This window comes from Mesoplodon bidens, assembly GCF_964165515.1.
Source record: "Mesoplodon bidens genome assembly, chromosome: 18".
Lineage (NCBI taxonomy): Eukaryota > Metazoa > Chordata > Mammalia > Artiodactyla > Ziphiidae > Mesoplodon > Mesoplodon bidens.
The window spans coordinates 13,315,768-13,342,376 of NC_138175.1; the positions used below are offsets into that span (position 1 = coordinate 13,315,768).

The following is a 26,609-nucleotide window of genomic DNA, read 5'->3' on the forward strand; positions in this document are numbered from 1 at the left end:
GAGAAAAATCAGAGAATCAAGAAAAGAGAATTCTTAAGGAGTCTGCTAAAGAAGGAAGTAGAGAAATGGGGTGGTATCTGGAGGAAAAGTAGAATCAGGAGAATCTATGGTTGCTGTTTTCAAGATGAAAGAAACACCAACAGTTTTATGCTGATAGGAATGTGCCACTAGAGAAGCAATTTTTAAGAGAGACGGGAGGAAGGCTGGAGCAACACTCTTGACTCAGCAAAGAGGAACGAAACCTAGTGCACAAGTGGAGGCCTTGGGCTTTGCTGGGAGCATGGACGGCTAAGACCTACTAAATACAAGAACGGGGGAAATAGCACAGATGCAACTAGGTACATAGATACGGTGGTGAGCGCCAATAATGTTTTCTCGATTAAATAGGAAGTAAGGTCATCAGCAAAGGCTGAGAAGGGACTTTTGAGAAGAAAGGAGAAGGTCTGGAACAGTCCTCTAGGAGGGCAGGAGAATGAATAAATTGTAGAAATACAGCAGGATTCCCAGGCAGCACTAAGGGTCTCCTTGAGGTTAGTGATCGTGAATCAACAGTGAGGCCAGGGAATTCCCTAGCGGTCCAGGGGTTGGGACTCCCAGCTCTCACTGCTGAGGGCCCAGGTTTGATCACGAGTTGGGGACTAGGATCCCAAAAGCTGTGCGGCACAGCCAAAAAAAAAAAAACAACCAGCGAGGCCAGAGAACATGTTCAGAGTTCCCTCCAGCCAAGGAGAACACCCACAGAGCATGCAGAGATTTGGATTCGACCGGAGTTGTGGTTTAGCCAAGCAAGTGTGACAAAGCAAAAGAGGGGAAGGGGACTGACAGTGTACTAGAAGAGGCAGTGATTATAATGACTGACTTGGAACTTAACATTATTTAAGGAGAAAAGTAAGGGCATGAGGGGGTGAGGGATGGAGAAGGAACTACGATCAATGGACTATAGGACCTGTTGAGAGGACTGATGTATGACAAAAAGCAGAAAAATGTAGTCACGGGTGGCAACTCTCACAGTTGACATGGGTAAGAAATGTGTTTTATTTCTCCATCATTTTATGAAAACACAAAGAATGCTATAGGCATTGGTAGTACTTGGTAGGAAGCACACAGGGTGGAAAAAGACTCCCATAATTTAATTTCTGATGGCCAAACTGATTGCAATCTATTACAATATGAGATACCATTTATTAGAGTCACATCACTTGCTGCCTAATTAGGCTTGTTCCCCTAAGTGCTGGGGCTCAGTTTTCTCATCTGTTAAGTGGGGATGATAACCGTAAACACTTCTACAGGTTGAGGATTGAAAGAGTTAATATATGAGAAGTATTTACAACTCTGCCCGGCACTTAGTAAGCAATAAATAAATGTCTGCTATTGCTAATACTGCTATAACATACTACTGTTTAAGACTGTGCATGTTTCTCATTTTTAAAAGCTGCAATAACCAACAAAAACAGACTGTTATAAAAGCAACAGTCTCAGTAGGGAAGAGTTCAAAGACTCAAGTATTAAGTCCGGCTCAGGCTCAAGTCATTACAGAATTCTTCCAAGTACTTTTCCCACTCTGCTCCAAGTTTCTCCACTTTCTGGGGACATGTGAGAAATAACACGTGCCATTCAAAAGGGCTGTGAGCTCACAGGAACTCTACAAACATTAACTTTGCTGTTGGATAATGGGTTCAACTTCATCCGAAACTCAATTTCTAGGTTCTGTGCCAGCTCCTTTACTTCCTGCCCACATGGGTGGCCTTGATAGTCACATGGAATAGCAACATCTTAAAAAAAAAAAAAACAAAACACACACACATGAAACAACCACCTTAGGAAAGGGTGCTTTTTATTATTTAGGAACATTTCACATGTCCATTTAGAAACAGACCAGACTTCTTTTACAGTTCAAATGAGATGCCTGCTTGGTTACTGGTCATTTTCTTACTCCACAGGTCACTGGAGGAGGGAGGAGAGTCAGACATCCGCCTGCCTGTCACCTGACAGAGACTCCTCTGTGGGATGTAATCCCAGACATTGTCCGGGTCCCAGTGGATTGTTACAGGTCCCACCAGCATGCTGCCTGTTTGACAGTTTCTGTTTGAAGCACCCCGAGGAAGCAAAAGCACCCATTGAGTGCAGAGCCCTAAGATTAGCTGCCTTGTGCAGGTCTGGCTTGAAATGTCTCCACCCCTGCCTCCCACCTGTTGTTTTCTTTTAGGGCGGCTCAGATTGTGGATCCAAGGTAAAATTTTCTTATGCTCTACGTCTAGCTATTGGCAGAAGCAATCATCGCATCAGAAGTAAAAATGGGAAGAAGCAGTGAACTCTGGAACGAGTTGGACATACTCAGGTTGTCTCAGGATTGAGGCTGAAGGAGAGAAGAACAGGGGCCCTATGAATCCTACTGCCTGGTGTTACATATTTACCAAATATTCTCTGCATTTGGGGCTGAGCCCCGGGCTCTTTCTATTCTATAATTTAATTGCTCTACTGAGAACAAACTAAATTAACAGGAGGGGCTGTGTGATCTTTCCCTGCGGCATTCTTATAACAACTTACAGAGAAGTGTGACCAAATGAGAGATATGGCTCTCTTCCAAAGAGGTCAAAGGGTGAAAGCATTTTTGGGGCAAACTTCTCAGGCATCAACCTATTATACCATGAGTTCACCCAAACAGGCACAATGGCTGGGAGGTGGGCGGGGGGGATTTGCTCTGAATAGGTCCCCCCTCGCAGGTACAAGTTTCTGGAGATAACAACAGACACAAAAACAAAATAAAATCGACACATGCACATGGAGTGACATGGAACAATGAAGAAAACATTAAATAAAAGATAGAGGTTGCGAAACGAGATAAGCAGAATGTGATTTCTACTGTTTTAAACATATCTACTAATCCGCGGGGGCAAAAATCTGGAGAAATACATACCAAAGGAATTATGGGGAACTTTTGCTTTCTATCAATACATCAATGTTTGAAATCTTTACAATGAATATTCTGATTATTTCTGTGATCAGGAAAAAAAACCCAGAAAGAATCCATGCTTCCAGATTTACTTGAAAAACAAAAAACTGTTAATCTGGAAACCACAAAGGTCTGTTAACTTCTCTTGTTTCTGCAGAGCATCTATTAGTTCGCCCTTTCCAACTTTTCACCTGCTATAGGACATTTTTCTCTTTTACAGTTTCTTCTTTTTTCTTCTACAAATGCTGCCTCTGAATTCTTTCTAAATCCTTCCCAGTCGTCTTACAAGCCATCTTTTCCTTTTGGATTAATTTCTTCCAGAAAGTCAACTCCAAGCTAGCTTTGCCAACCCTACAAATTCCACCAGGATGAACTAATAAGTAATGGATACTTTCTCATAAAAATTACCTTTATCTTCACCTCTAGAATTAACTTCCTTTTTCATGTGTATCTTCATTGAACAACTTTTATTTAGGTACCTACTCTATACCATGAGCCATGAATACTCCAGATAGAATTAGAAAAAAAACCCACCAAACTTCCTCAACTACCATATTTGGTTCATAATGGTACTCTGCAATCAACGAGAACAATGTCCCTTTGCATAACAGCAAACTCCAAACCTCAAATCCCTAACAAAGAACAGTAAACAGGTTTAGTCTCGCATGCCAACTTCAGCTAGTTAGTCTGACTTGGGGACCCAAGTACTGTGTTGAGAAGGATTCTGAGTCCATGTAGAGCTCCATAATAAAGAGTGAAGTACGTTTTTTTAGCAGTTCTTTGTCATAGGCAAAGAACAAGGTTGGGGTCACTGGCTCTTCCTTCTCTTCACAACCTGTAGGGGCCAGGCTGGTATGACCCACATTGTTCTATTTTTGGTCTATCTTGAGTCCAGTCACTGTGAAATGTTGCTAAATTTGAAGAAGGTGTGGGTGTGTATATGTTGGGGGAGGGGGGTTGGAGGAAAAAGGTACCTCTTTTCTTCTCTTGAGAATCTTTAACTGTTCTACTGCAACTCAAAGGAGAATGAGATGGCAATTTAAGGGGGTGGAGAAAGATGATTTCACTACAAGGAGTTTCCAACCTGAGTCATATTTCAAGTAATAAGACCTTGAGCTGGTTATCTCCAGTCACTCACAAACCCATCCTCCCTATTCTCAGTTTAATCACAATTGCATAAAATCAATAGACCCATGCAGTAATTTTTCTCCATGTTCCCCAAAGTTTACTCAACATCAGGTTCATTCACCTTTCTACTTACCCTCTTCCCATGGTTTCAAACTACAGGTAAGACAAGTAGGCTTGGGTTTACCATTTCATCCCGTAAATCATTCTCAGATGCAACACCCTCTCTGAATTCTTCCCACATATAGATAGTACCGAATGGTGATAACTCTAAAGAAAGCCTTCGAGTTTCTGGTTATCAATAGGTTCACTTGATCTATTTTCTGAAGCTACACATTTACCAATTCTCTGTCTACTGTGAGAATACTATGGAAGACTTCAGAACAGCACAGTCCGATAGACCTTTCTGCAATGATGGAAATGTTCTATATCTGTGCTGTCCAATTATAGTAGTCACTAGCAATTTGTGGCCACTGAGCACTTGAAATATGGCTAGTGTGACTCAAAGGAAGTTTTACATTTTAATTAATTGTAATTTAAATAGCCACAGGTGGCTAGTGGCTACTATACTGCATAGTGCTACTATATAGGACAGAAGAAAGAGAATAAATCCAGGCTCCCTGGAAAATGGAAAGCTCTAAAAGTTTATCCTGGAACTTGCCTCTGCATATCCTGAGTACAGAGGAAGAGTTAAGTCTTCTGTTGCCATAGAAACAGATCCTTGCCACAGCTGTGAGCCCCCAAGAGGTACAGTGCTCAAAGATTTCCCTATATGACTCAGGAGCTGCTCTTCCTCTGGGAGTAGAGAACAAAATGATGATGGGTTTACAGCTTCCTGCTTCCCTGTTCATAGTGCTTCTTTGCTCCACAGTACAATGCCAGTGATAGGGCTTTACGGAATTTCTGAGCAGAAAGAGAACAGAAAGCAGCTAGCCAACCCCACTTACTTTCCCAAAGAGAAAAACAAACCATGAAGGTAAGGTGACTTACTCATTTAAAAATTTTTTTACACAATTGAAGGTAAAAAGTAAACAACCCACAAGGAATTTAAAATGTAGTTCAATGAAACATAAAACTCAATGAACAGGTTAAAAAACAGGTGAAGAAAGAATTACTGTACTGAAAGGTAGAGATAGGAAATTACCAAGAGTGCAGCACACAGAAAGAAAGAGTTAGAAAATATGGAACTGTTTAAGAAACATGAAGGATAGAAGAAAAAGATCCAATACATGACTTCTAAGATTCCCAAAAGGAAAGATGGGAGAGAATAAAACAAAGGCAAAACTTGAAGGGATACACGGCTGAGAATTTCTCAGCTTCTTTGAAAGACATGAACTCTCAGATTCAAGGACATATAGCAAGCAAGAAAAATAAAAATAAATCAAACCCTGAACACACAGCACAACAGTAAATTTGCAGAATACCATGAACAAAGCAAAGATTATAGGGACCCTAGTGGTCCAGCAGTTAAGACTCCACACTCCCAATGCAGGGGGCCCACGTTCGATCCCTGGTCAGGGAACTAGATCCTTCATGCTGCAACTAAGAGCCTGCATGTTGCAACTAAAGATTCTGCATGCCTCAACTAACCCACATGCCACAACTAGAGATCCCACATGCCACAACAAAGATCCCGCACTCGGCAATGAAGATCCCACATGCCGCAACTAAGACCTGGCGCAGCCAAATAATAAATAAATAAATAAATAAATAATTTTTCTAAAAAAGAAGAGGAAAAGATTATAAAGCAGCTAATAGAAAAAACAAATTAACTGTAAGAGCTGAGAATCAGACTTCTTAATTACAATATCAGATGCCAAAAGAGAATGAAATGGAATAACTTTGTCCAACTGCTGAGAAAAAAATAACTGCCAACCCGGATTTCTATACCCAGCTAAATTATCATTCAATAGTTACAGCAGGGCTTCCCTGGTGGCACAGTGGTTGAGAGTCCGCCTGCTGATGCAGGGGACATGGGTTCGTGCCCCGGTCCAGGAAGATCCCACATGCCATGGAGCGGCTAGGCCCATGAGCCCTGGCCTCTAAGCCTGCACGTCCGGAGCCTGTACTCCGCAACGGGAGAGGCCACAACAGTGAGAGGCCTGTGTACCGCAAAAAAAAAAAAAAAAGTTACAGCAAATAAAAACACTTTTTTAATTTGCAGGCAAAAAAAAAGTGTTTATGCTTAATAAATTCTCACTGAAAAAAAACTTAACACCTACCTCTGGAAGAAGGAAATTTAACTCAGAAGGATGAAGTACGATGAAAGAAGGAACAGTAGGCAAAGAATTTGCTAAGCAGGTGGGTGACTCCAAACAAGCAGACTTTATCAAATAAGAACAGTAACAACTAATTCTAGAGTACAAAAACGAAGTGGAATTAGAATACTGAATCTTGGGACTTCCCTGGTGGTGCAGTGGTTAAGAATCCACCTGCCACTGCAGGGACACGGGTTTGAACCCTGGTCCAGGAAGATCCCACATGCCACGGAGCAACTAAGCATGTGTGCCACAACTACTGAGCTTGTGCTCCAGAGCCTGTGAGCCACAACTACTGAGCCTGCATGCCCTAGAGCCTGCGCACCGCAATTACTGAGCTCATGTACCACAACTACTGAAGCCCGCACGCTCTAGGGCCCGCATGCTGCAACTACTGAGCCCGCATGCTGCAACTACTGAAGTCCATGCACCTAGAGCCCACAACAAGAGAAGCCACTGCAATGAGAAGCCCACCCCCACGGCAATGAGAAGCCCACACACTGCAAGGAAGAGTAGCCCCTGCTCACTGCAACTAGAGAAAGCCCGCGCACAGCAACGAAGACCCAAAGCAGACAAAAAAAAAAAAAAAAAAAAATGAATACTGAATCTCAACAGTGTGTAAGACAAACTGTGGGTTCTTTTTTATTTGGGAAGAGAGTAGAGATACTGATTTAACATTAGATTTTTTTTCAAGTATGCAAGCCAAAAATTTAAGAGTAGACTCTAAAAGAATTGAAAGCTTCCAGATGGTGATAAAGAAAACCCACGTTATCTAACAGAAGGCAGGAAAGGAGAAAAATGCAAACAAAACATATGGTACATAACACAAAACAACATATTAAATAACAATATATTTAATAAGATATTAAATAATAATATATTTTATACTAATTAGATATTAAATTAACATATAGTGGTATTCAGAATACTTTTTAAATGGATTTGGGACTTCTCTGGTGGTCCAGTGGGTAAGACTCCACTCTCCCAATGCAGGGGGCCCGGGTTCGATCCCTGGTTGGGGACTAGATCCCGCATGCCGCAGCTAAGAGTTTGCATATCACAACTAAGAGCCCGCATGCCACGACTAAAGATCCCACATGCCACAACTAAGACCCAGCACAGCCTAAATAAATAAATATTTTTTAATGGATTAAACTTGCAAATTAAAAGTCTCAGATTAGGTTGCGGGGGGCTTCCCTGGTGGCGCAGCGGTTGAGAGTCCGCCTGCCGATGCAGGGGACACAGGTTCGTGCCCCGGTCCGGGAAGATCCCACATGCTGCAGAGCGGCTAGGCCCATGAGTCATGGCCGCTGAGCCTGCGCGTCCGGAGCCTGTGCTTCGCAACGGGAGAGGCCACAACAGTGAGAGGCCCGCGCACCACAAAAAAAAAAAAAAAAAAAGTCTCAGATTAGGTTGAAAAAACCCCCAACTATCTGTCATTTACAGGAGACACATCTAAGACATTAGGACACAGGGACTGAAAATAAAAGGACAGGAAAAGATACCAGCAAATAGTTACAAAAAGAAAGCTGGCATTAATACCAAAGAAAATAGACCAAAGAAAAAAGTATTATTAGAGATAAAGATGTGCTCTACAAAAGCAATTCTCCAGAAGGACATAAACAATTCTAAACAACTATATATTTGAGAAAAGTTCAAACTACACACAGCAAATTTGACAAAATTATAAAGTGAAGTTGGTGAAGCCAGTCAGAGAGAGTTTAACATAGTTCTCTCAGGAACTGGTAGATCAAGAATACCAAAATTTAGTAAGATAAGGAAGATTTGAACAACACAACTGATAAGCTTGATCTAAGGATATCAGAATCAAATTTCACCCAACAATCAGAACACAATCTTCTCAAGCATGAATGAAATATTTATTGAAACTGACCATGCAGTGTGCCACAAATCAAGCATCAATAAAAACCAAACAATCAGGATTATAGAGACTGCTCTGTGACTATAATGCAATCATGTTAGAGGTCAACTTAAAATTTTTTGGAAATTTTAAAATATACTTATAAATAACTCACGAATCAAAGAAATACTAAGAAGTAGAAAATACCTAGAAATGAATAATAAAGGAAACACTACAGATCAAAAATTATGGGACCCAGGGACTTCCCTAGTGGTCCAGTGGTTAAGAATCCATCCTGCAATGCAAGGGACACCAGTTCGATCCCTGGCCAGGGAACTAAGATCCAATATGCTGCGGGGCAACTAAGCCCATATGCCACAACTAGAGAGGAGCCCATGCGCCACAACAAAGAGCCTGCACGCCGCAATGAAAGATCCTGTGTGCCGCGACTAATACCCAACGCAGCCAAAAAAAATAATAATAATAAATAAATAAATATTAAAAAATATTATGGGACCCAGTTAAAGAAGTGCTCAAAGGAAAATTCTAGAGCCTTAAATGACTATATTAGAAAAGGAGATTAGGGACTTCCCTGGTGGTGCAGTGGTTAAGACTCCACGCTCCCAATGCAGGAGGCCCGGGTTTGATCCCTGGTCAGATCCCACATGCATGCCACAACTAAGAGTTTGCATGCCAAAACTAAGGAGGCTGCCCGCTGCAACTAAGACCTGGTGCAACCAAATAAATAAATAAAAAGAAAAGGAGATTAAAAAGTAAATGAGCATAGGGTACATTTAAGAAGTTAGAAAAGCATTAACAGTAAGCCCAATGAAAGTAGAAGGAAAGATAAAATACAGTTAAGAGTATAAAGCAATGAAATGTGGAAGGCAGAGGGGAGGCAATGGACAAAACCGAAAGCTGCTCCTTTGAAAATAAAATAATAAAAAATAGGTCTGGCAAGACTTATCAAGAATAAAAAGAAAACATACAAATAATATTAGGAATGAAAAGGGGGACATAATATAGAGATAGACACAGAGGCTGTCTTGAAATATATAACACAAGAATAGAAAACCTGAACAGGCCAGTAACACTGAAGAACTTGAATCATTAGCTAAAAGCCTACTCAACAAAAAAAGTCCTAGGTCCAGAGAGTTTTACAGGAGAATTCTACATGTAAGGTCCACCAAGCATTCAAAATACAGATATTTCCTTTGCCTTTATCTGTTTCCTCCAGATCCACTTTCCTCTGTTAGCCTTCTCTCCAGAAGACTAACAAGTCTGGACACGGTTTCATTGCCTCCCAAACTTCTGTTGCGTTTGGCCAATGGGAATCAAGAAACCAGAGGACAAGATGATAGAGAGACTGGGGGTACTTATTATCTGGTGCTCTCTGCGCTTTGCCATGGTATGGCAGTGGTTCCTTTCTCCTATGTAAGTCCACAGTTCTGTGGGACATCACTCCCAGGGCTACAGTTCTCATCATGTTTGGTAATGGCTCCCTCCCCATGCACTTCAGATCTAGGTGTTATAAGAGCTTCCCACTGTGGCCAGTCTCCAGGTGCTTCACCATCCACTGTTAGTTCCTTTAATCCTGCCCACACGTTTGTAAACTGTCTGTTCAATTAAATTTGATTCAATTACCTCTCTGAGTGTGCCATCTGTTTGCAGCCAGAACTCTAATACACCTTTATACAAACTCTTCAAGAAAAAACTGAACATATACTCCTAACTGCCTTATAAAAAGTTACATTAATCTTAATAGCAAGAAAAAGATAGTATAAAAATTGAGTGAAATTTTATAACATATGCAGAAATCCCAAGTATTAATCCCAAGTATTAATATTAACATATTAAATCTAGCAATGTATAAAAATAGAACACATCACAACCAAGTAGGGTTTATTTAAAGAATATAAGGATAGTTTAACACTACAAAATCTATTGATACAATTCACCTCAGTAACGAATTAAAGGAGAAAGACGATGTGAATAAATGCAAGGGAAATTTTGATAAAATAACCATTTGTGATATTTAATTTAACAAATTAAGAATAGAAGGAAATAAAGGCTATCCACCGAAAACATAAACAATGCTTCCAATGCAAGAAGCACTTCCTTTAATAGGAGGAAAACAAGGATGCCCATGGTTATAGATTCAAATAAACTTTTTGCCAGAGGAAATTGCCAGCAATCCTAAGGTAAGAAAGAGGAGTGACACACAAGAGAATTAGAAAAGAAGAAACAAAACAGTCATTATTTACCAATGTGATTCTCTTGGATTTTCTCTGTAGATGCTTTCCATTAAAACTATTAGACCTATAAGAGTTCAACAAGTCTGCTGAATATACCAGAAACCTGAAATAATTATAAAAAATTTAAAAAATACTATTTACAGCATAAACCAAAAAACTATAAGGTACCCAGGGGTAAATCTAACAAAAAAGATTCAAGATCTTTAGATAATTACTAAGCTTTACCCAGAGACATTAAATAATAACAAGAAGTTACTTTCACTGATCACTTACTATCTGCTGGACAATGTTTTGAGTGATGTGGATATGCCTATAAGCTCATTTAATTGATACAACAGTACTGTATGATAGATACAATTATTCTAAGCCTCACTTAACCTTAACCACTACCCCACACTGCCTCTCCTAAGACGGGGTTTCTCGTGTGTGTAAGTGGTATACTGGTGAGCATAGCTGCCTTCCAAGAAGGAGTGTCTCACGGCAGGCACCTCCTATGCAGGCACCTCTGGCTCAGCCAAGCCAAGCCTCCAGAAGACATTCTCAGGTGATACTGAGGCAGACTTGACCTGAATTACCCAGGCTCCAGCTGTCTGAGACTCTCAATTGAAGGGCAAGAAGCCCCTCTTCCATCAGATGAGATCACAGCACACACCGTGGGGCAGAGCTTGGGACTTGATCTATTTCGAATCACATAAGGATACAGACCAACTCTGAAGAAAGCAGATCTCCATATTAGGCCTAGCCACTCTTCAGATACCATGTCACTCCAAGTTCATGTGGCTTTCCCATTCCTAAGAACAGGTCAATGTAGCTTCCTCAGACTTGAGATGTTTTATTTATTAAGACTTTAAGCTGCTTTGCAGAGTTAAGAACTTAATGGACATTCAACTATTTATGTCTTTTTAGTAACATTTGAAGATTCTGGCTAATGGAAATGCAGTATGTATTTTGCATTTTTTGCAACTATACTGTAAGTCTGAAATTATTTCAAAGTTTTTTAAAATGTAAAAAAATTTTATTCTTACATCTGTAAGTCCTTTCCCATCAGGTTCATGGGTAGACCCAATTTTATAAAGATGGCAATTGATAAACTCAACATAAAACTCCAGTAAATATCCTAACAGTTTTTCCCCCATAGAAGTTGACAAAGCTGATTTTTAAATTTATCTGGAAGCAAAAAGCGGCAAAAATAGCTAAGCAGTTTCTGTTGTTTTATTGTTGTTATCTGTAACATACAGAACTGTTTATTCTGCTGTTTGCAATACAAAGACATGCGGAAATGTTACTGTTTGTGCAATATAGTAGGGGGAAAAATGTGAAACTGTCCATTAGGGTCGGTTTGCCAGATGTCCTGTCATTAAGAATAACAGCTATAAACAGAGCAGTTCCTGGTACTCTGTACTTCATCTTGTTGATTCTATCTGGATTCCCTTATTTGTCCCTAGAAAGCTTTATTTAGACAACACAGCTTTGAAAGAGAATAAATAACAATATGAAAGGATTTGCCCTTCTACATGGCAAGACAAAACTATAGTAATTAAGAAAGTATTAGCACAAGGATAGACAACTTGACCAATGGAACAGAACAAAAAGCCCAGGAACAAATCCATGCCTGGAAGGAAACTTGATATTTTGATAGAGGTATCTTGAAACTTGATAGAGACAGCTTTGCAAATCAGTAGGAAAAGACTTTATCATTCCTCACTTGATGCTGGGAGAGCTGGTTATTCATATGGAAGAAGGAAAATACATCCTTATCTTACTCCATTCAAACAATTTAATCCTCCATAGATTAAGGACTCAAATATGAAAGGCAAAATTTTAAAACTTTTAGAAGAAAATATAAGGCAATAATCTTTACGACCTCAGGGAAAGAAAAATCTTTCTTAGGACACAAAATGCACAAGCCATTAGGAAAAACACTGGAATATTCAATTATATTAAAGGTAAGTTAACCGTAAGAAATCGCAAGGAGAATAAAGAGATAGCCCACAAACTGGGATATACAGATGTATATCTGGAAACAAAATGAACAAAAACACAAATTCATACAAACTAGTAAGAAAAGGATGAACCATCCAATATAAACATGGATAAAAGACATGAACAAGAATGATGATTAAATATACATTAGTAGATTAATTATATGTAAATATGTGTTATATCAAGTATATAAATAACAAAAATCACAATGATATACCATTTCACACTCACCAGAACTTACCAAAAATTCAAGTATGACAATATCAAGGTTTTGCAAGAACATGTAACAAGTGAAAATATGCTATTTGGGGAGTATAAATTGGTACAAGCACACTGGCAACCTACTGGGCAATATTTAATCAAGAGTTGAAGGTATATATATGAGCCTGTGACCCAGCTATCTCAAGACTAAGGATGTACTCTAGAAAAACTCTCATTCAAGTATACAAGGAAACAGCAAAACATTCTCGAAGTAACTGAAAATAACTTTAATATCCACTGATGAGAATGGATTGATAAATGGTGATATCTGTGGTATATTCTTACAATAGAGTGGAGCAGCAAAAATGAATGTGTTATAGCAGCAAACAGTACAATGGATTTACAGACCTCAAATCCATTTTGAGTTATATCTACAGACAGAGATATGAAAGGATAGAGACATTATAAAGTTTATATAAGTTAAATACTGTTTTGGATAGAAACAGGCAGTGAAAAGTATGAACACATACAGGATGATCAACAGGAGAGTCAGGGCAGTGGTTACTTTTGGGAAGGGAAGGAGAAAAATAGGAATTGAGCGAGGTCCATACAATTACATCTGCAATGTCCTATTTATAAGATGTTATGGGAAAACCTGAATGAACTTTTTGGCCAGCCCAATATTAATCTGCTTGGTAGGTAAGTACATTATCTCTTTTGCATGCCTGAAATAGTTCCTTTTTTGAAAAGATTCCAAGAGACAAGAACTCCTATTCAGAGTCACACCACTATGTGATTTCCTAAAATGTGCAAGTGAAACCAAAATTGAAATAGCACAAACCCCTGTGACCCTTCCATCTTACAGTCACAGGACTGAAACTTTATAGAGTTCATCTAATAAATGTAAATGGACAGGAAAAGGAAGGGTCAGGATCCAGCTTGGATCCCATGACAAGATGTACCCTGGGGACCCTCAGGGAAAAGAGAGGAAAGTTATTCCTGCTCTTTTATAAAAGTGATAATCACTTTTTTCTTAATTGTTTTGAACTCCTCATGCAAAAGATACTTTGTAATTATGCCATCAATTAAACATGTTGAGCCTCCACTATATAACCTAAGAGAAATTTGTCCCCTCAGAACAGAGGTTCCTACTTCTTTTTTCTTGTTTGAAGAAGTTGGTTAAAGTCATCTCTGCAGGATGTATCTATAATCCTAGAGACCTGGATACCTTCAAGGCCCAGAACGCCCCCTCCCAGTTCCATACTTCTGCCTTTTTCTCTTAGTTATTGCTGGCTCTTAGGCATCAAACGCTGGCTTCCTGTTCCCCTTTATTGAGCTCTAGAGACTTGGAACTGGTAAGAGGCTTTGAAGAAAAGTACAAAGCCAGGAAAACACGGAATGGAGACAACTATGACTTTCCAAAGGAAAGCAAATCTCAACAGTTGTAATAACCTTTTAGACTTTCCTCTGTCTGTAGCTTACGTAAGACGTGGCTCAGACATGAGGACCTAAGAAGTACTTAAGTCACTGAAGTTGGAAACAGTGAAAACTCAGGTTCTGGCGGGCAGAGAGGCTGAGGACAGGCTTTTTTTTTTTTTGGCTGCGTGGCGTCTTCGTTGCTGCGCGCCGGCTTTCTCTAGTTGCGGTGAGCGGGGGCTACTCTTCGTTGCAGTGCGCGGCCTTCTCACTGCAGTGGCTTCTCTTGTTGCAGAGCACGGGCTCCAGGTGCGCAAGCTTCAGTAGTTGTGACACGCAGGCTCAGGAGCTGTGGCTCACAGGGTTAGCTGCTCTGCAGCATGTGGGATCTTCCCGGGCCAGGGCTCGAACCCGTGTTCCCCTGCATTGGCAGGCAGATTCTTAACCACTGAGCCACCAGGGAAACCCAGAGGACAAGCATTTTGGATGTTGGTATTATAATCCTGGCTTGTTCTAAACTCTTAAGTATCTCCAGCATGCCCTTTTCACCATCCTATAAAGACACTGGGTGAACTGTTCACTTTGGGTATCATTCTAAGTGCTTTATTAGACCTAAATTCTTCAGAGCACAGACTCTGTAGAATCCTCTCTATGTGAGGTAGTCCCCCAGTCAGTGCCAAGCACCATGCCACCATTTCACAATATGGAAAAAGGAGGCACACTCGTGGCTCTTATATTCTCATCATTAGGCCTGCAGCCATCCCTTAAAACAGAAATATGATGTTGTTCTTGTAAATGGCCTCGGGGCCTCTGACCCAGGGCCTCCATTTCATGATCCTTTTACACTACAATAGTGTTTTAATGAACTGAGTTTGAACGCTGAAACTCCAGTCTCGTTGGTCACGCTACTGCGACACTTCACTGAGCACAGCCCTCCCCATTCTATTCTGCTGTCCTGCACTTTGAATTCAGGGCTTGCTGTCAGCACGGAAAGCACCAGAGTTCTGATATGGCAGCCTTTGGTTATGTTCAACCGAGGGATTTATCTTCCACAACCTACTCAAAACCCTCCTCCAAAAGCTACCCAAAATTCCCCTGGTGAGAAATGCTATTATGAGAAGGAGTGGCTGCTTGCTGACTCACACTGTTTCATTAAAAAGATTTTTTTTTCAAACAAATGTTCAGTAGAAGAATCCAAAGGTTTTCCAAAGTCACAGCAAAAACAGAACAGCTCATAATACTATTTCTCAAAGGTCTGTCATTTCATAGGAGATTCCTATACCTCAAAACGCTGGAGATGCTTAGATTCACTATCCTTTTACGTTGCATTTGGCCTCTGGGCTGAGAGGAGGTAGGAAATGGATGCATTAAACGCAGCCAACAAGACTGGGCTCATCAGATATTAAGATGGAAGGCAGCTAACTTGAAAGCCAGCCCTGGGCACAGGCCTTGGACTTACCAGAGTTCGCCAGGGCTGGCTGCAATAGTTATGAATGTGTTAGCCATTTCTGACCAGGATTAAGGAAATCTAATAATATGTGTTATACTTCATAATGCTTATTACGGTAGTGGGCAGTGTTACCACAAAGTTTCTTTGAAAAGCTGACTTAGATGGTGCTGTGTCTCTGGGGGCATTAAAAGTATGTATGATCTAAACAGAATAGACCAATATTACAGAAAGCTCACTTGTATTTATGGTAGACCAAGTACTTCATTGGTTTAGGCTGGAATCCCAAGGGCTCCCTCAAATCCCTGTAGGATTGCTGGAGTACTTAAGCAGGCATCAAGGTAAAAGAGACTTAATATTTCTTCGTTTTTCTCTAAGGAAAAGCACCTTCTCAGTGTGGGGGGGCGGGGCGGGTGGTATTTGAGAGGGAAACAAATGAAAAGATCTCCAGAGACTGGAGAAATATGGGCAAAATGACCAAGCTGCCCAGAGTCTTGGAGTCTCAGTCCTGCATTCTCCTCCTACCTCTGTCTCAGATCATCTGGATGACTCTAGATTTAAGTTTCTCCCACACATAATAAATCAACTTTGACCTTAAAAGATACTGTACAGTACAGAGGTGACTAATTTCAGAACAACTCCTTTTGAAGCATGGCTTATTTAATTACACTTTGTAGAGGGCTGAAAGTACTACCAACAAGCAAGCTGGAGCCATGCTATGCCAAGTCTAATTCACCAAGACCAAAAGGACCACATATGCCGAAAGGTAACGAGGGGTTTCTCCAAAGATTATCCTTCAGAGAGTAAGGTATCACCTTACAGCCAAAGTCTGCATAAAGTCTTTCAGCACGGAACATTTCCCTAAATTCTGTACTTTGGGCAAAAAAATACTCAACTATAACACAGATTTAATAATTATTCCAGGGGCAAAATGACATTTCAGTCACTACTGCTGCCTATCATAAACAAAGCTTTAAAAATTACTTAAGGGCTTCCCTGGTGGCACAGTGGTTGAGAGTCCGCCTGCCGATGCGGGGGACACGCGTTCGTGCCCCGGTCCGGGAGGATCCCACATGCCGCAGAGCGGCTGGGCCTGTGAACCATGGCCGCTGAGCCTGCGCGTCCGGAGCCTGTGCTCCGCGGCGGGAGAGGCCACAGCAGTGAGAAGCCCACGTACCGCAAAAAAAAAAAAAAAAAAAAAAAAAAGAAAAAATTACTTAAAACAGCACTAAAGTGTCAATGTCGTGAAGCTCAGAGACAAACGCAAGACCAAGAAGGAAAACTCTTACATTTCCTTACGTACATTTTGTCCTGTGATAAATTTCACAGAGATGGGGTTAAAAGGTGGTGGATCAGGCTTCTAGAAAACAGTGTTCAGTGACCAGAAAGAAAAGTGGCTCTAGGGATGACTAAGATACTGAAGTCAAAGATCATGAAAAAAAAGTTTTTCTTTTGATATTTTCATTGAGAAGATAAGAGGACCATTTATATTGGCACATATGAGGAATTTCTTCTTACCAGGCACTTGACTGGAACCACAAAGAAAAGATCACCTGCCCCAACCCAGATAGAGGATTTAGTTAACAAGGAATAACGTGAGTGAAGAGCAGAGAGGAGATCATCCGTGTAGCAGCCTCAGGGACAAGCGCCTGAATTTGTTTATTCAACAGAGGAACTGATGAAGAAGGTAAAATCTTCCACAAGCTGCAATATTCGGACTTTCTCTTAAAGGAGTGAGGAAGCAAAAATTCTTAGAAAGAACAAAGTAATGCCAATCACCTTCATAATAAGTATACATTCCCAGCACCGAGCACAGGTCCGGGTATACTGGAAGCACTCAATCTCAGTTGAATAAATGAATATCTTAGCTCAACAGATCTACACACACACACACAAAGTCTCATACTTTCAGTCAGCTAAACAAACAAACAAACAAACAAACAAACAAAAAACGGTATTTTGTCCACTTTAAAGTCTGGATTCATCCTGAGATCTTGTACTTGTCTAGGTGCCCAGCTGGGGATATAAGAAAGAGGATGTAACTCAGGAAGCCCTTCTGTAGCACAAGGATAGGGGACACTGCCACAACTACCTTCTGTTCGGAGCAACTCGGGACCAAGGCAGATTGGCTCAGGCCTATCTGTAGGAGAAAAATGCTTCGTACCATGTAAAAGAAAACAGCCAAAGAATGAACAATGCTCTTGCTGGGTGGATCTACCCTCTGGGAGTGATAGAAAAGAAGATTTGTATGGATTCTGCCTGGGAAATATCTGACTAGTTTAGTGATACTGAAAGTGATGCTAATGAACGCATGAGAAAAGAATTCAGAGTTCTTTCTCTCTGTTTATAGAGAGAAAAGTTAAATCCATGGTAGGGGTGCACTTCAGATATAGACGGTATTCTGACTACCTTTGTAGAATCATTTGTTACAAATTCAGATTCTACTGAACTCTGGGAGTGGGGTCCTGTCCTCTGCATTGTTAATGAGACCCTAGACAATACTGGGCAGAGTCAAGCTTGAAAACCCTTTGAACCATTTACAGAGATCAGGAGAGCTCTTGTCTCCATCTGCCTCCTTCTCCTTACAGATCCGGGAGTGCACCATAAATTCTTACCATGCCTCCTCTTACTTTACGGGGCACAGCGAATTCCTCCTTCCTCTTTTTTTTTTTTTTTTTTCTCTTTTTAAAAAAAAATTTATTGGAGTATAGTTGATTTATTTTTATTTATTATTTTTTACAACTTTATTGGAGTATAATTGCTTCACAATGGTGTATTAGTTTCTGCTTTATAACTAAGTGAATCAGTTATACATATACATCTGTTCCCATATCCCTTCCTTCTTGCGTCTCCCTCCCTCCCACCCTCCCTATCCCACCCTCCCTATCCCACCCCTCCAGGCGGTCACAAAGCACGGAGCTGATCTCCCTGTGCTATGCGGCTGCTTCCCACTATCTATCTACCTTACGTTTGGTAGTGTATGTATGTCCATGCCTCTCTCTCTCTCTCTCTCTCTCTCTCTCTCTCTCTCTCTCTCTCTCTCGCTTTGTCACAGCTTACCCTTCCCCCTCCCCATATCCTCAAGTCCATTCTCAAGTAGGTCTGTGTCTTTATTCCTGTTTTACCCCTAGGTTCTTCATGACATTTTTTTTTCTTTACTCCCAACAGAGGAAGGCTGTACTCTCAATTCCAACAACTCGAGGGAGATCTCAAGGTAAACAGTCTCATCAACCTACAAAGTACCGCAGCTGCGGCTTTCAGATTAAACCTGGTTCTTAATTTCCTTCACACTTGAGGGTTGGTCTTCAGGTTATTCACCCCTCATCCATTTAGCCTATCAAAATCAGGAACCCAACTGTTTGTTTCAAGGATAAACCTGAGTTCTTATGATAAAATAAGATTCAGAGGTGAAACCTGCCAGGTCTGTACGAAGTCCATTCTCACACTCAAGCCTACACCCACCGTAATCACTAGGAACCATTTGACTGAGACAAGGCCATGGCAAAGCTTGGAAAAGAAACAAATGGAAATTTGTACACATCCATCATTCTAAAAGATGGGGAATAGGATTTAGGTTTTGGACTAACTTCAAGATTTTGGTACCTCAACCTCAGTGACCCAGTCATTAAAAACACCCCCTACTTAAGGGTTGGTAAGAGCAAGACCAAGAGCTTAAGTTACCACCACTTCCCTATGACTTTTTTCCAATTTTGAAACTGTCAAAATTGAAGTTTAGTTTTAAAATTGGGTTTGCTAAAATGTAAGTGCCCAATAAGCTTGGGTTGAATGTCACATCTGTAAAATACAAAGCATGTTCCTTTCCCCAAAAGGAACTGGAGCTGCATTTCTGGTAAAGAGTGGCTTGGCTCAGAGAGTATTCCTTGTGACCTATTTGGGGTGTGTCTTTGTTTAATGGCAAAATGTACACATCCCATAAAACACACACTTTAAGAGTGAAACCACTGTTTCTTGCAACACCTTTCAAACCCCAGTGAGGGAGAATTAACTGTGACCTTCAAGAAATGATCTTCTCCTCAAGGGAACTTTTTTTTTCTTTTATAGAAAATAAGCCCTCATGGTAATAGAGCTAAAAAACTCTGCTTTTTAAAAAGTCTTCCAAGAAAACCCAGTCTTCATTAAGAATAAAACTTTTGGGCTTCCCTGGTGGCGCAGTGGTTGAGAGTCCGCCTGCCGATGCAGGGGACGCGGGTTTGTGCCCCGGTCCGGGAGGATCCCACATGCCATGGAGCGGCTGGGCCCATGAGCCATGGCCGCTGAGCCTGCGCATCCAGAGCCTGTGCTCTGCAACGTAAGAGGCCACAGCAGTGAGAGGCCCGCATACCGCAAAAATAAAAAAAAAAAAAAGAAAAAAAAAAAAAAGAATAAAACTTCTGCAGGGCAGGGACCCATCATGCTATTTGGAGGCCACAGAAAGCTTTTCCTTTTCCAGAAACTATGGAAAGGACCATTACATGTAGCACACCTACAGTGAGACACAAAGAGGCTTTCTGATCCACTCTGATGGAATTGGCAACTCTCCCTAATTATTTAAGAACAGAGAAAATTAAATCACTTGAGAACCCTAGAGTGGCAGCAAAATAGAACCCATGAGACATCCTGCTGGCACGTTCAAAGACTTACAAAAAAGTCACCATCTATCAGCCCCTGTTGATGGCTTGGTAACAACAGAGAACAGTTTAGTTTTCTGCACATGCACGTGTATACACGCAACTGACTAAGAAGTTGGAGGGAAACCTCAATGACCAGCCATTTTATATTAGGGCCCAGGAAACAGGCAACCTCTTCCTTCTGACACGGTAGAGCCTCTATGTTTTTTCCCCCACATCTAGAAATCTATATTCGGAGATAAACAGGACTACAAATGGATGACCAGACCTCCAGAATACCACCCAACCATTAGGAGTTAAACACCTTATAGCAAAACGCATTTTATGTGGAAAAGAAGGGACTCTACTCGGATTCTGTAAAGCAGCTCTTCTCAAGTGGCATTCTTATTACGGACGGCCCCCTCGATACAGGTCAGATTTCAGTAGACAGCACTAGCTTCCGTTTTGGGGACAGAGTTCACACAATCGTAAATCTCTCTGTCCAGCAACTTCTGAGGAGATGAAAGAAGGCAGAGAACTCTAGAAGTGTCCCTGTAAGAACACCACTTCCCATTTCTATGTTATTTGGTTTTTGGAAACACCATCTCATGAGACCACAACAGCGACCTGGCAAGGTAAGCAGAACAGGTATTATCTCCATCTTACAGGTGGAGAAATGGTGACTCTGAGGCTAAATGACTCACTTGCACAAGGTCACAAGGCAGGCAGTTAACTGGCAGCCCAACCGGGAGAGGAGCCTAGCCCTCTGACACGCGAGCAGTGCAATTTCCACGACACTATCCAGCTTTCTCATGTTTTAGGTTGAGAGGCAGTAGAGGGTAATGGCTAAGAGACCAGGTGGATTCTGATGCCGGCAGACCTGCATTTCAATCCCAACTCTGCCACCTATTAGCTATCTGGCCTTGTGTAGGTTCCTTAACCTCCCTTTACACCTCAGTTTCTTCACCTGTAAAATGGGAATTAAAACATTTTACCTCCTAGAGTTATAGTGATGATTAAATGAGCCGATGAACATACGGCACTCTAATTCATTCACTCAACAAATATTTGTGCCTGGCACATGGAGTGCAGGAGTTACAACAGTGATCAAGAGGCACAGTCTTCCTCTCATGGAGCTTAAAATTTAGTCAACTTAAACAGAAAGAGTAAATGGATAAATACAATGTGTTAAGTGCTATTAACATAACAGGTGAGTGACTGGAGAGACTGAGGGAGCCAATTTTTAAGAGCGGTCTCTAAGGAGAAATTTAAGTTGAGCCCTAAGGGATCATAAAAGGCTATCCCTGTGCGGAATGGAAGGAAAAGCATTCCAGGCAAAGGAAATAGGGCGTGCAAGGGTCACAGCCCAGAGAAGGCAAATGTGACTGTGTGTATCCTCGCAGCATTTGGGGAGCAACTTTTACAGGCTGGCTGTATTTGTATTTTAAATTTTACAGGCTGGCTGTATTTGTATTTTAAAAATAACAAAGACAAGGCTCAAGAGAGGTGAGGTGTCTCTTCCAAGGTCACAGCTTCTCCAAGGAGGAGCTGAGACCCCAGTATTCTACCTCCTGACATAACATCAGCTCGCTCCCTTTGAGGAAGCCTCTAGCTCACTGAACTCCCCCACTTATTTCACTGACAGCTCTTTTCTGCGCCCATGAAGAGTTCCAAAAGCACCTTGAAAACACAAGCAACGACATCACATCAACTTCCAGGCACCCAGTCAACTGCGCACTGAAATCCTCACTCTTCTACTCTTAAGACATAAGAGTGAAAACTGCTGGGACCCTCCCCAAGGCTCCAAAATTTCTCTTCTTACAGCAACAAACAAGAGAGGAAGGGGATGTCCTGGAAGGAAGAGCCTGTGGCCTGTTGCAGAAGGTGAGATAGAACCACCATTGCAGAAGAGCGGAAATATCAAAGTTCCTCTCAAATGAGCTGCACAGGAAAAACTAATTACTTTATTTGAATAAAACAACAAATCCCTAAGGAAGTGGTTCTCAATCAGGCGATACTCCGCCCCCACCAAGAGCACTTTGAAATTTGTGGGAGTATTGAGTGGGCAGGGCCAGGTATGTTCAATGTCCCACAAAAGGACAGGATGGTCCTATAACAACTATATTACCCAAAATATTAACAGCGCCCCCCCATTTTAATATTAATCCCTCAAGGGATTAATATGCTCCAACTTTTCCCGTAGTCCCTGGTTCAGTGGCTCTTCCTAACCTCACTACAACTAGATTCAAAAAAACTTGAGGTTTTATAGCTGAGGAGTCTGTTTTGGAATCCAATTTTAAGCTCATAGCTCCAGCATGGAACTTGGTGGTGGAATAAGGAAAAAGATGTTTCTAGTAAGAGACAGACAAGAAATTTAAGCAAGGGAACTCCTTCTCCAGAGAAACCTCTATAAGATTACATTTTTGCAACACAAAATTTCTACTTGCGCTTTTTGAGAACCTCCTTATAGTACTCTTCAGTTTAAAATCAGACACTAATGACAGTTCTTTTAAAAACTTAACTACAATCATCTCAAAAATACACCTGACTCCTTCTGGACCAAATTTTATAAGACATATTATTAAGTTCAAGATGTCTAAGGGAGGGAGATGCAAGAGGGAAGAGATATGGGGACATATGTATATGTATAACTGATTCACTTTGTTATAAAGCAGAAAATGACACACCATTGTAAAGCAATTATACTCTAATGAAAATGTTTTAAAAAAAAAAGATGTCTAAACCTGATCAAATGTCTAAAAGTACCAAAGGTAGTCATGCCTTGCATCTCATTCAGGGCAGAGTTGGATGCATGCAGGTCAGAGAAGCTCCAATGATATCTAGAGGTCTGTTCAGGGATTAAAATTCCATCCTAGCAATTAAAAGCCACTTTCAAATGTTGCCCTAAATTAGTCACTAATTCTCCCTAAAAATTATTTCACAATTATTTTAAAGAATTGAAAAAAAAATTAACACTGTTTTCAGAAATAGAGATACAAAAAAAGTCTACCCTATTTCACAATAGCTAGAACAGTGATCCAACAAATAAATCCTCCATAAAGCAATCTTTCTTCTACACAATATCTAAATTTTCTGAAGTCTCCCAAAGGAGTATGAATATGTTAACTTCTTCACTGCAACTTGCCAATTAGCAAATAGCGGCCCCACACCCCTTCTGACCAATTTTCTAGAAGCCTAACCTGGCTTCTCAGGTTAGCTAAGCAGACAGACCTGTTTTCCTCCAGAAGCACCGAGCAGTGCCTTTTCTGCCCTGCCTGTTAGAGCCTGGGAAATCCTCCTCCAGCTTTTCGCTGACCTGTCACCAGAAGTTCACAAAATGAATTCATCCAGGTTCTTTGAATCCTCCTTTCCCCCTGACATGTGCCAACAGCCAGGCAATAAAATGCCACCTCTTGGTTAAAAAAAGATGCAGAATACCCAGAAGACCAAGCACTTAGCATGGAGGGGAAGAAAAAAGATGGAGGGATGTAAGAGTCATTGAGCCAAGACTACTGCATGCAGCACGGGTAACTAGAGCCCTGGTCCTGCAAAGCCTCCCAGGGAGGCTCCCGGCTGGGCCCTCCATCCAGCAGGCCACACCTGTCTATGACAGCAGCCTGACAGCCGCTCCACTTTAAACAATTCAAACAGATTTCCAGCAGGGTGGCAAAACTGGGCACCCGTCTCTCCCAGCAAGAGCAAGAGCCCTAATCCAAACACCACTTGGCCCCAATTTTTTCACACCCTTTGTTTAGGAGACACCGCTTGGTCAAATTGGATCCTTCTCTCTCTGTTACCGGTGAGGCAAGCACAATGCAGCAGTTGCAGAAAGAAAGCATCGAGGCCGACTTGCTATAAGCCAGACAAGACCTGAGAATGGGGATGCCAGTGAATCAGACTTCAATAGGCATCCATAAGTGAACCAACACCTGAAGCCCTAATACGCCCGGCTCCGCAGCCTCTCAGAAAGCCTCTTTTCTAGAGGGTGGGTATCCCATTCATCCCCTGGCTTCGGGAACCAAGGGGAAGGCAGACAGATCCAGGTTGCGCACTCCACCTCCAAATCTTCGCACACGCGCGAAGGTGTGGGGCGCCCCGGCGCGCCCTCGCTTGCACTCCACCCTCTGAGGCCCCCACCAACCGCGGACTCACCACTGTGCGAGCTGAACCACCTGGGTGCGATGTGCAGAGGTAGAGCATCCGCCAGCGAGGCTCGGGAGCCCAGGTACAGCATCCCGTCTCTATGGTGACCGCCGCCCGTCTCCTGGTAACCATTGCCGTGGGCATAGGTGGAGTCGGACGCCGACCCTCCGCCGCCGGGCGCCCTCTCGGAGTCGCCGGTCCCCCGGGAGGCGGGGGTGTAGAGGCCAAAGGGCACCCCCCCGGCCGTGCTGGGGTCCATGCCCATGCCCGCCACCGAACTGACCGAGCGGCTGCGCAGCCCCATGGCCCCGCCGCCCGCCCGGTAGTGCCCAAAGTGGGGCGCCCCTCCCGGCGGGGGCACGGCGCTGTCATCGGTGGAGACCCCTGGGAAAGGGCCCCGGGAGCGGGCCGCCGTGCTCTGCTTGCCCCCCATGCTCGCCCGGGCCCCGGTGGGGCGGGAACCTGGAGGCCGAGACCCTCCCCCACTTCTCAGCAGCGGGGGGAGGGCTGGGCGAGCATAAAGGGGGAGGAAGTCAAAAAAGGAGACCGGGAAAGAAAAAAGGAAAAAAAAGAAAAAAAGAAAAGAAAACCCGCGGGCGGAAGAGGCAGGCGAGCGGGGATCCCAAACTAAGAATTTAAAACGATCCAAGCCAAACGCATGTTTCCCCTCAAGGTCCAAAGAGGCGCAGTCCGGCGCGGGCTCGGCGCGCCACAGGCCGCCCCCGGGCCCCCGAAAGCCGGGGGAGCTGCAAGGAAGGAGGGAGGGAGGCGGCGGGCGAGCGGGCGGGCGGGCGCAGGGAGGCGCCCGAGGAGGCCGCCCGCCCGACAGCAGGAGGCGGAGGAGGGCTGGGGGCACCGGGCGCGTCCCCCGCCTCAGGTCGCCGCGACCATGGACGGCGACCCGGACCCCTCCAGGCCTCGGGCGGGCTGCGGCGCTGGGCAGCCAGGCGGAGCTCGGGAAGCCGCGGTCGCGTGGCGTAGCGCTCTCGCTTCAGCCGCAGCCGTCGCCGCCGCCTGCCCCGCCAGCCGCACCGCCCTGCTCGGTCCCGGGCTGCGCTCGCCGGCGCTCCTCGCCGCCGTGGAGACAATGGAGAGAGGCAGAGCGCAGGCGCCGCCCGCGCCCCCTCCCCCCCCGCCGGGTTAACCCCTTCGCGGCCCCTGCAGCGCCGGGCTGCTGACGCCCGAGAGGTCCCACCCACCCACCTAGCCCGCCCCGACCCGCCTGGAAACTGAGTGGCCTGAGCCATGCGGCGTCAGGAACAGAAGCAAGGCGCCTTTCCAAGCAAGCGCTCTTTAAGCCCCTGAAAGTAGCGGATGATTCAGAGGGGAACCACCTATGGGGGGGAGGGGCGACCATGGTTCGAGGGGTGGGAAGGAAACGCAGGGAAGAATTAAAATTACTCTAGACGCCTACCTGGCTTTGAGGGTCACTGGTCAAGCTCCCCTCCCGGCACAAATTTGCCCCCGCAGCGCCCTCTGGTGGACGTGCTGTCCGTTCTATCGGAGGTTCCCCATCCTAGAACCCCTAAAATCAGGAAGCTTAGCATTTGGGGGATTTTTAGTTTTTTGGGGGTTACTTTTCACTGGGGCACTTGTGACTCCAGATTTTGCTGAAAGTAGATCAGAACTTCCTATTTTGGGCTAAGCAAATGGGTAGATTTCTTAGCTAAAATGTAATCCTGAAAATCATAGGTGTACGATAAAAAGTGAAAAGATATAGACATGGAAATGGAATAATACAGCTAGAACTAGTGATTTTAGAAACTCCCTAGTCCAAGGCGGGACCCCTGTTTTGTTTACCATTTATCCTGGCATGGACCACAGGGCCTGCGACACAGTAGGTACTCAATAAATATTTGCTGACCAAGTCTGCATTTTGCAATATGTGTCTCTCACATATTCACACTCACTGATTCATCATTCGTTCATCCATTCATTGGTTCAACAACTATTTTTCAAGTGCTGAGTGCTGGCTATGAGCATCACCCAGTTCCTGGCCTGACTTCCTTGCCCTAAATGTCTTCCAGATACTTCCAAATCAAGGAGCCAAAACAGGGTGTAAAGAAATATTAAAACCAAAAGAAAGAAAGGTTGATCTGTCACAGGTATTGATTGTCCCAGTGTGACCAGCTTGGAAAGAAACAGGAGGAAGGTTATGTGCAATCATGGAGTGCTTTTGAGGGCAGGGGAGGCAGTGAGCAAAAAGCCCTGCCGAAGGAAGTTGAGATTTCTGTATGAGAAATGATGTAGCAAAAACAAAATGTTTTAATACCCAAGAAGTTATCTGTAAGTGCCTAAATGGGGAAGTTGTATACACCTAAAATCCAAATACGTGATGTGAAGAAAAACAAGAAAGTTTA

General features: G+C 43.0%; 1 protein-coding gene across 1 annotated transcript in view; it reads right to left on the reverse strand.

Annotated features, from left to right (window-relative positions):
* ZNRF1 (zinc and ring finger 1) overlaps positions 1–25,315 on the reverse strand; it is a 101,597-nt gene extending 76,282 nt beyond the window's left edge. The window contains exon 1 of the mRNA XM_081217255.1: positions 24,259–25,315. Coding sequence (XP_081073381.1) covers positions 24,259–24,682 — 424 coding nt within the window. The 5' untranslated portion in view covers positions 24,683–25,315. The remainder of the gene's footprint in view (positions 1–24,258) is intronic.
* Positions 25,316–26,609: the final 1,294 nt, after the last annotated feature.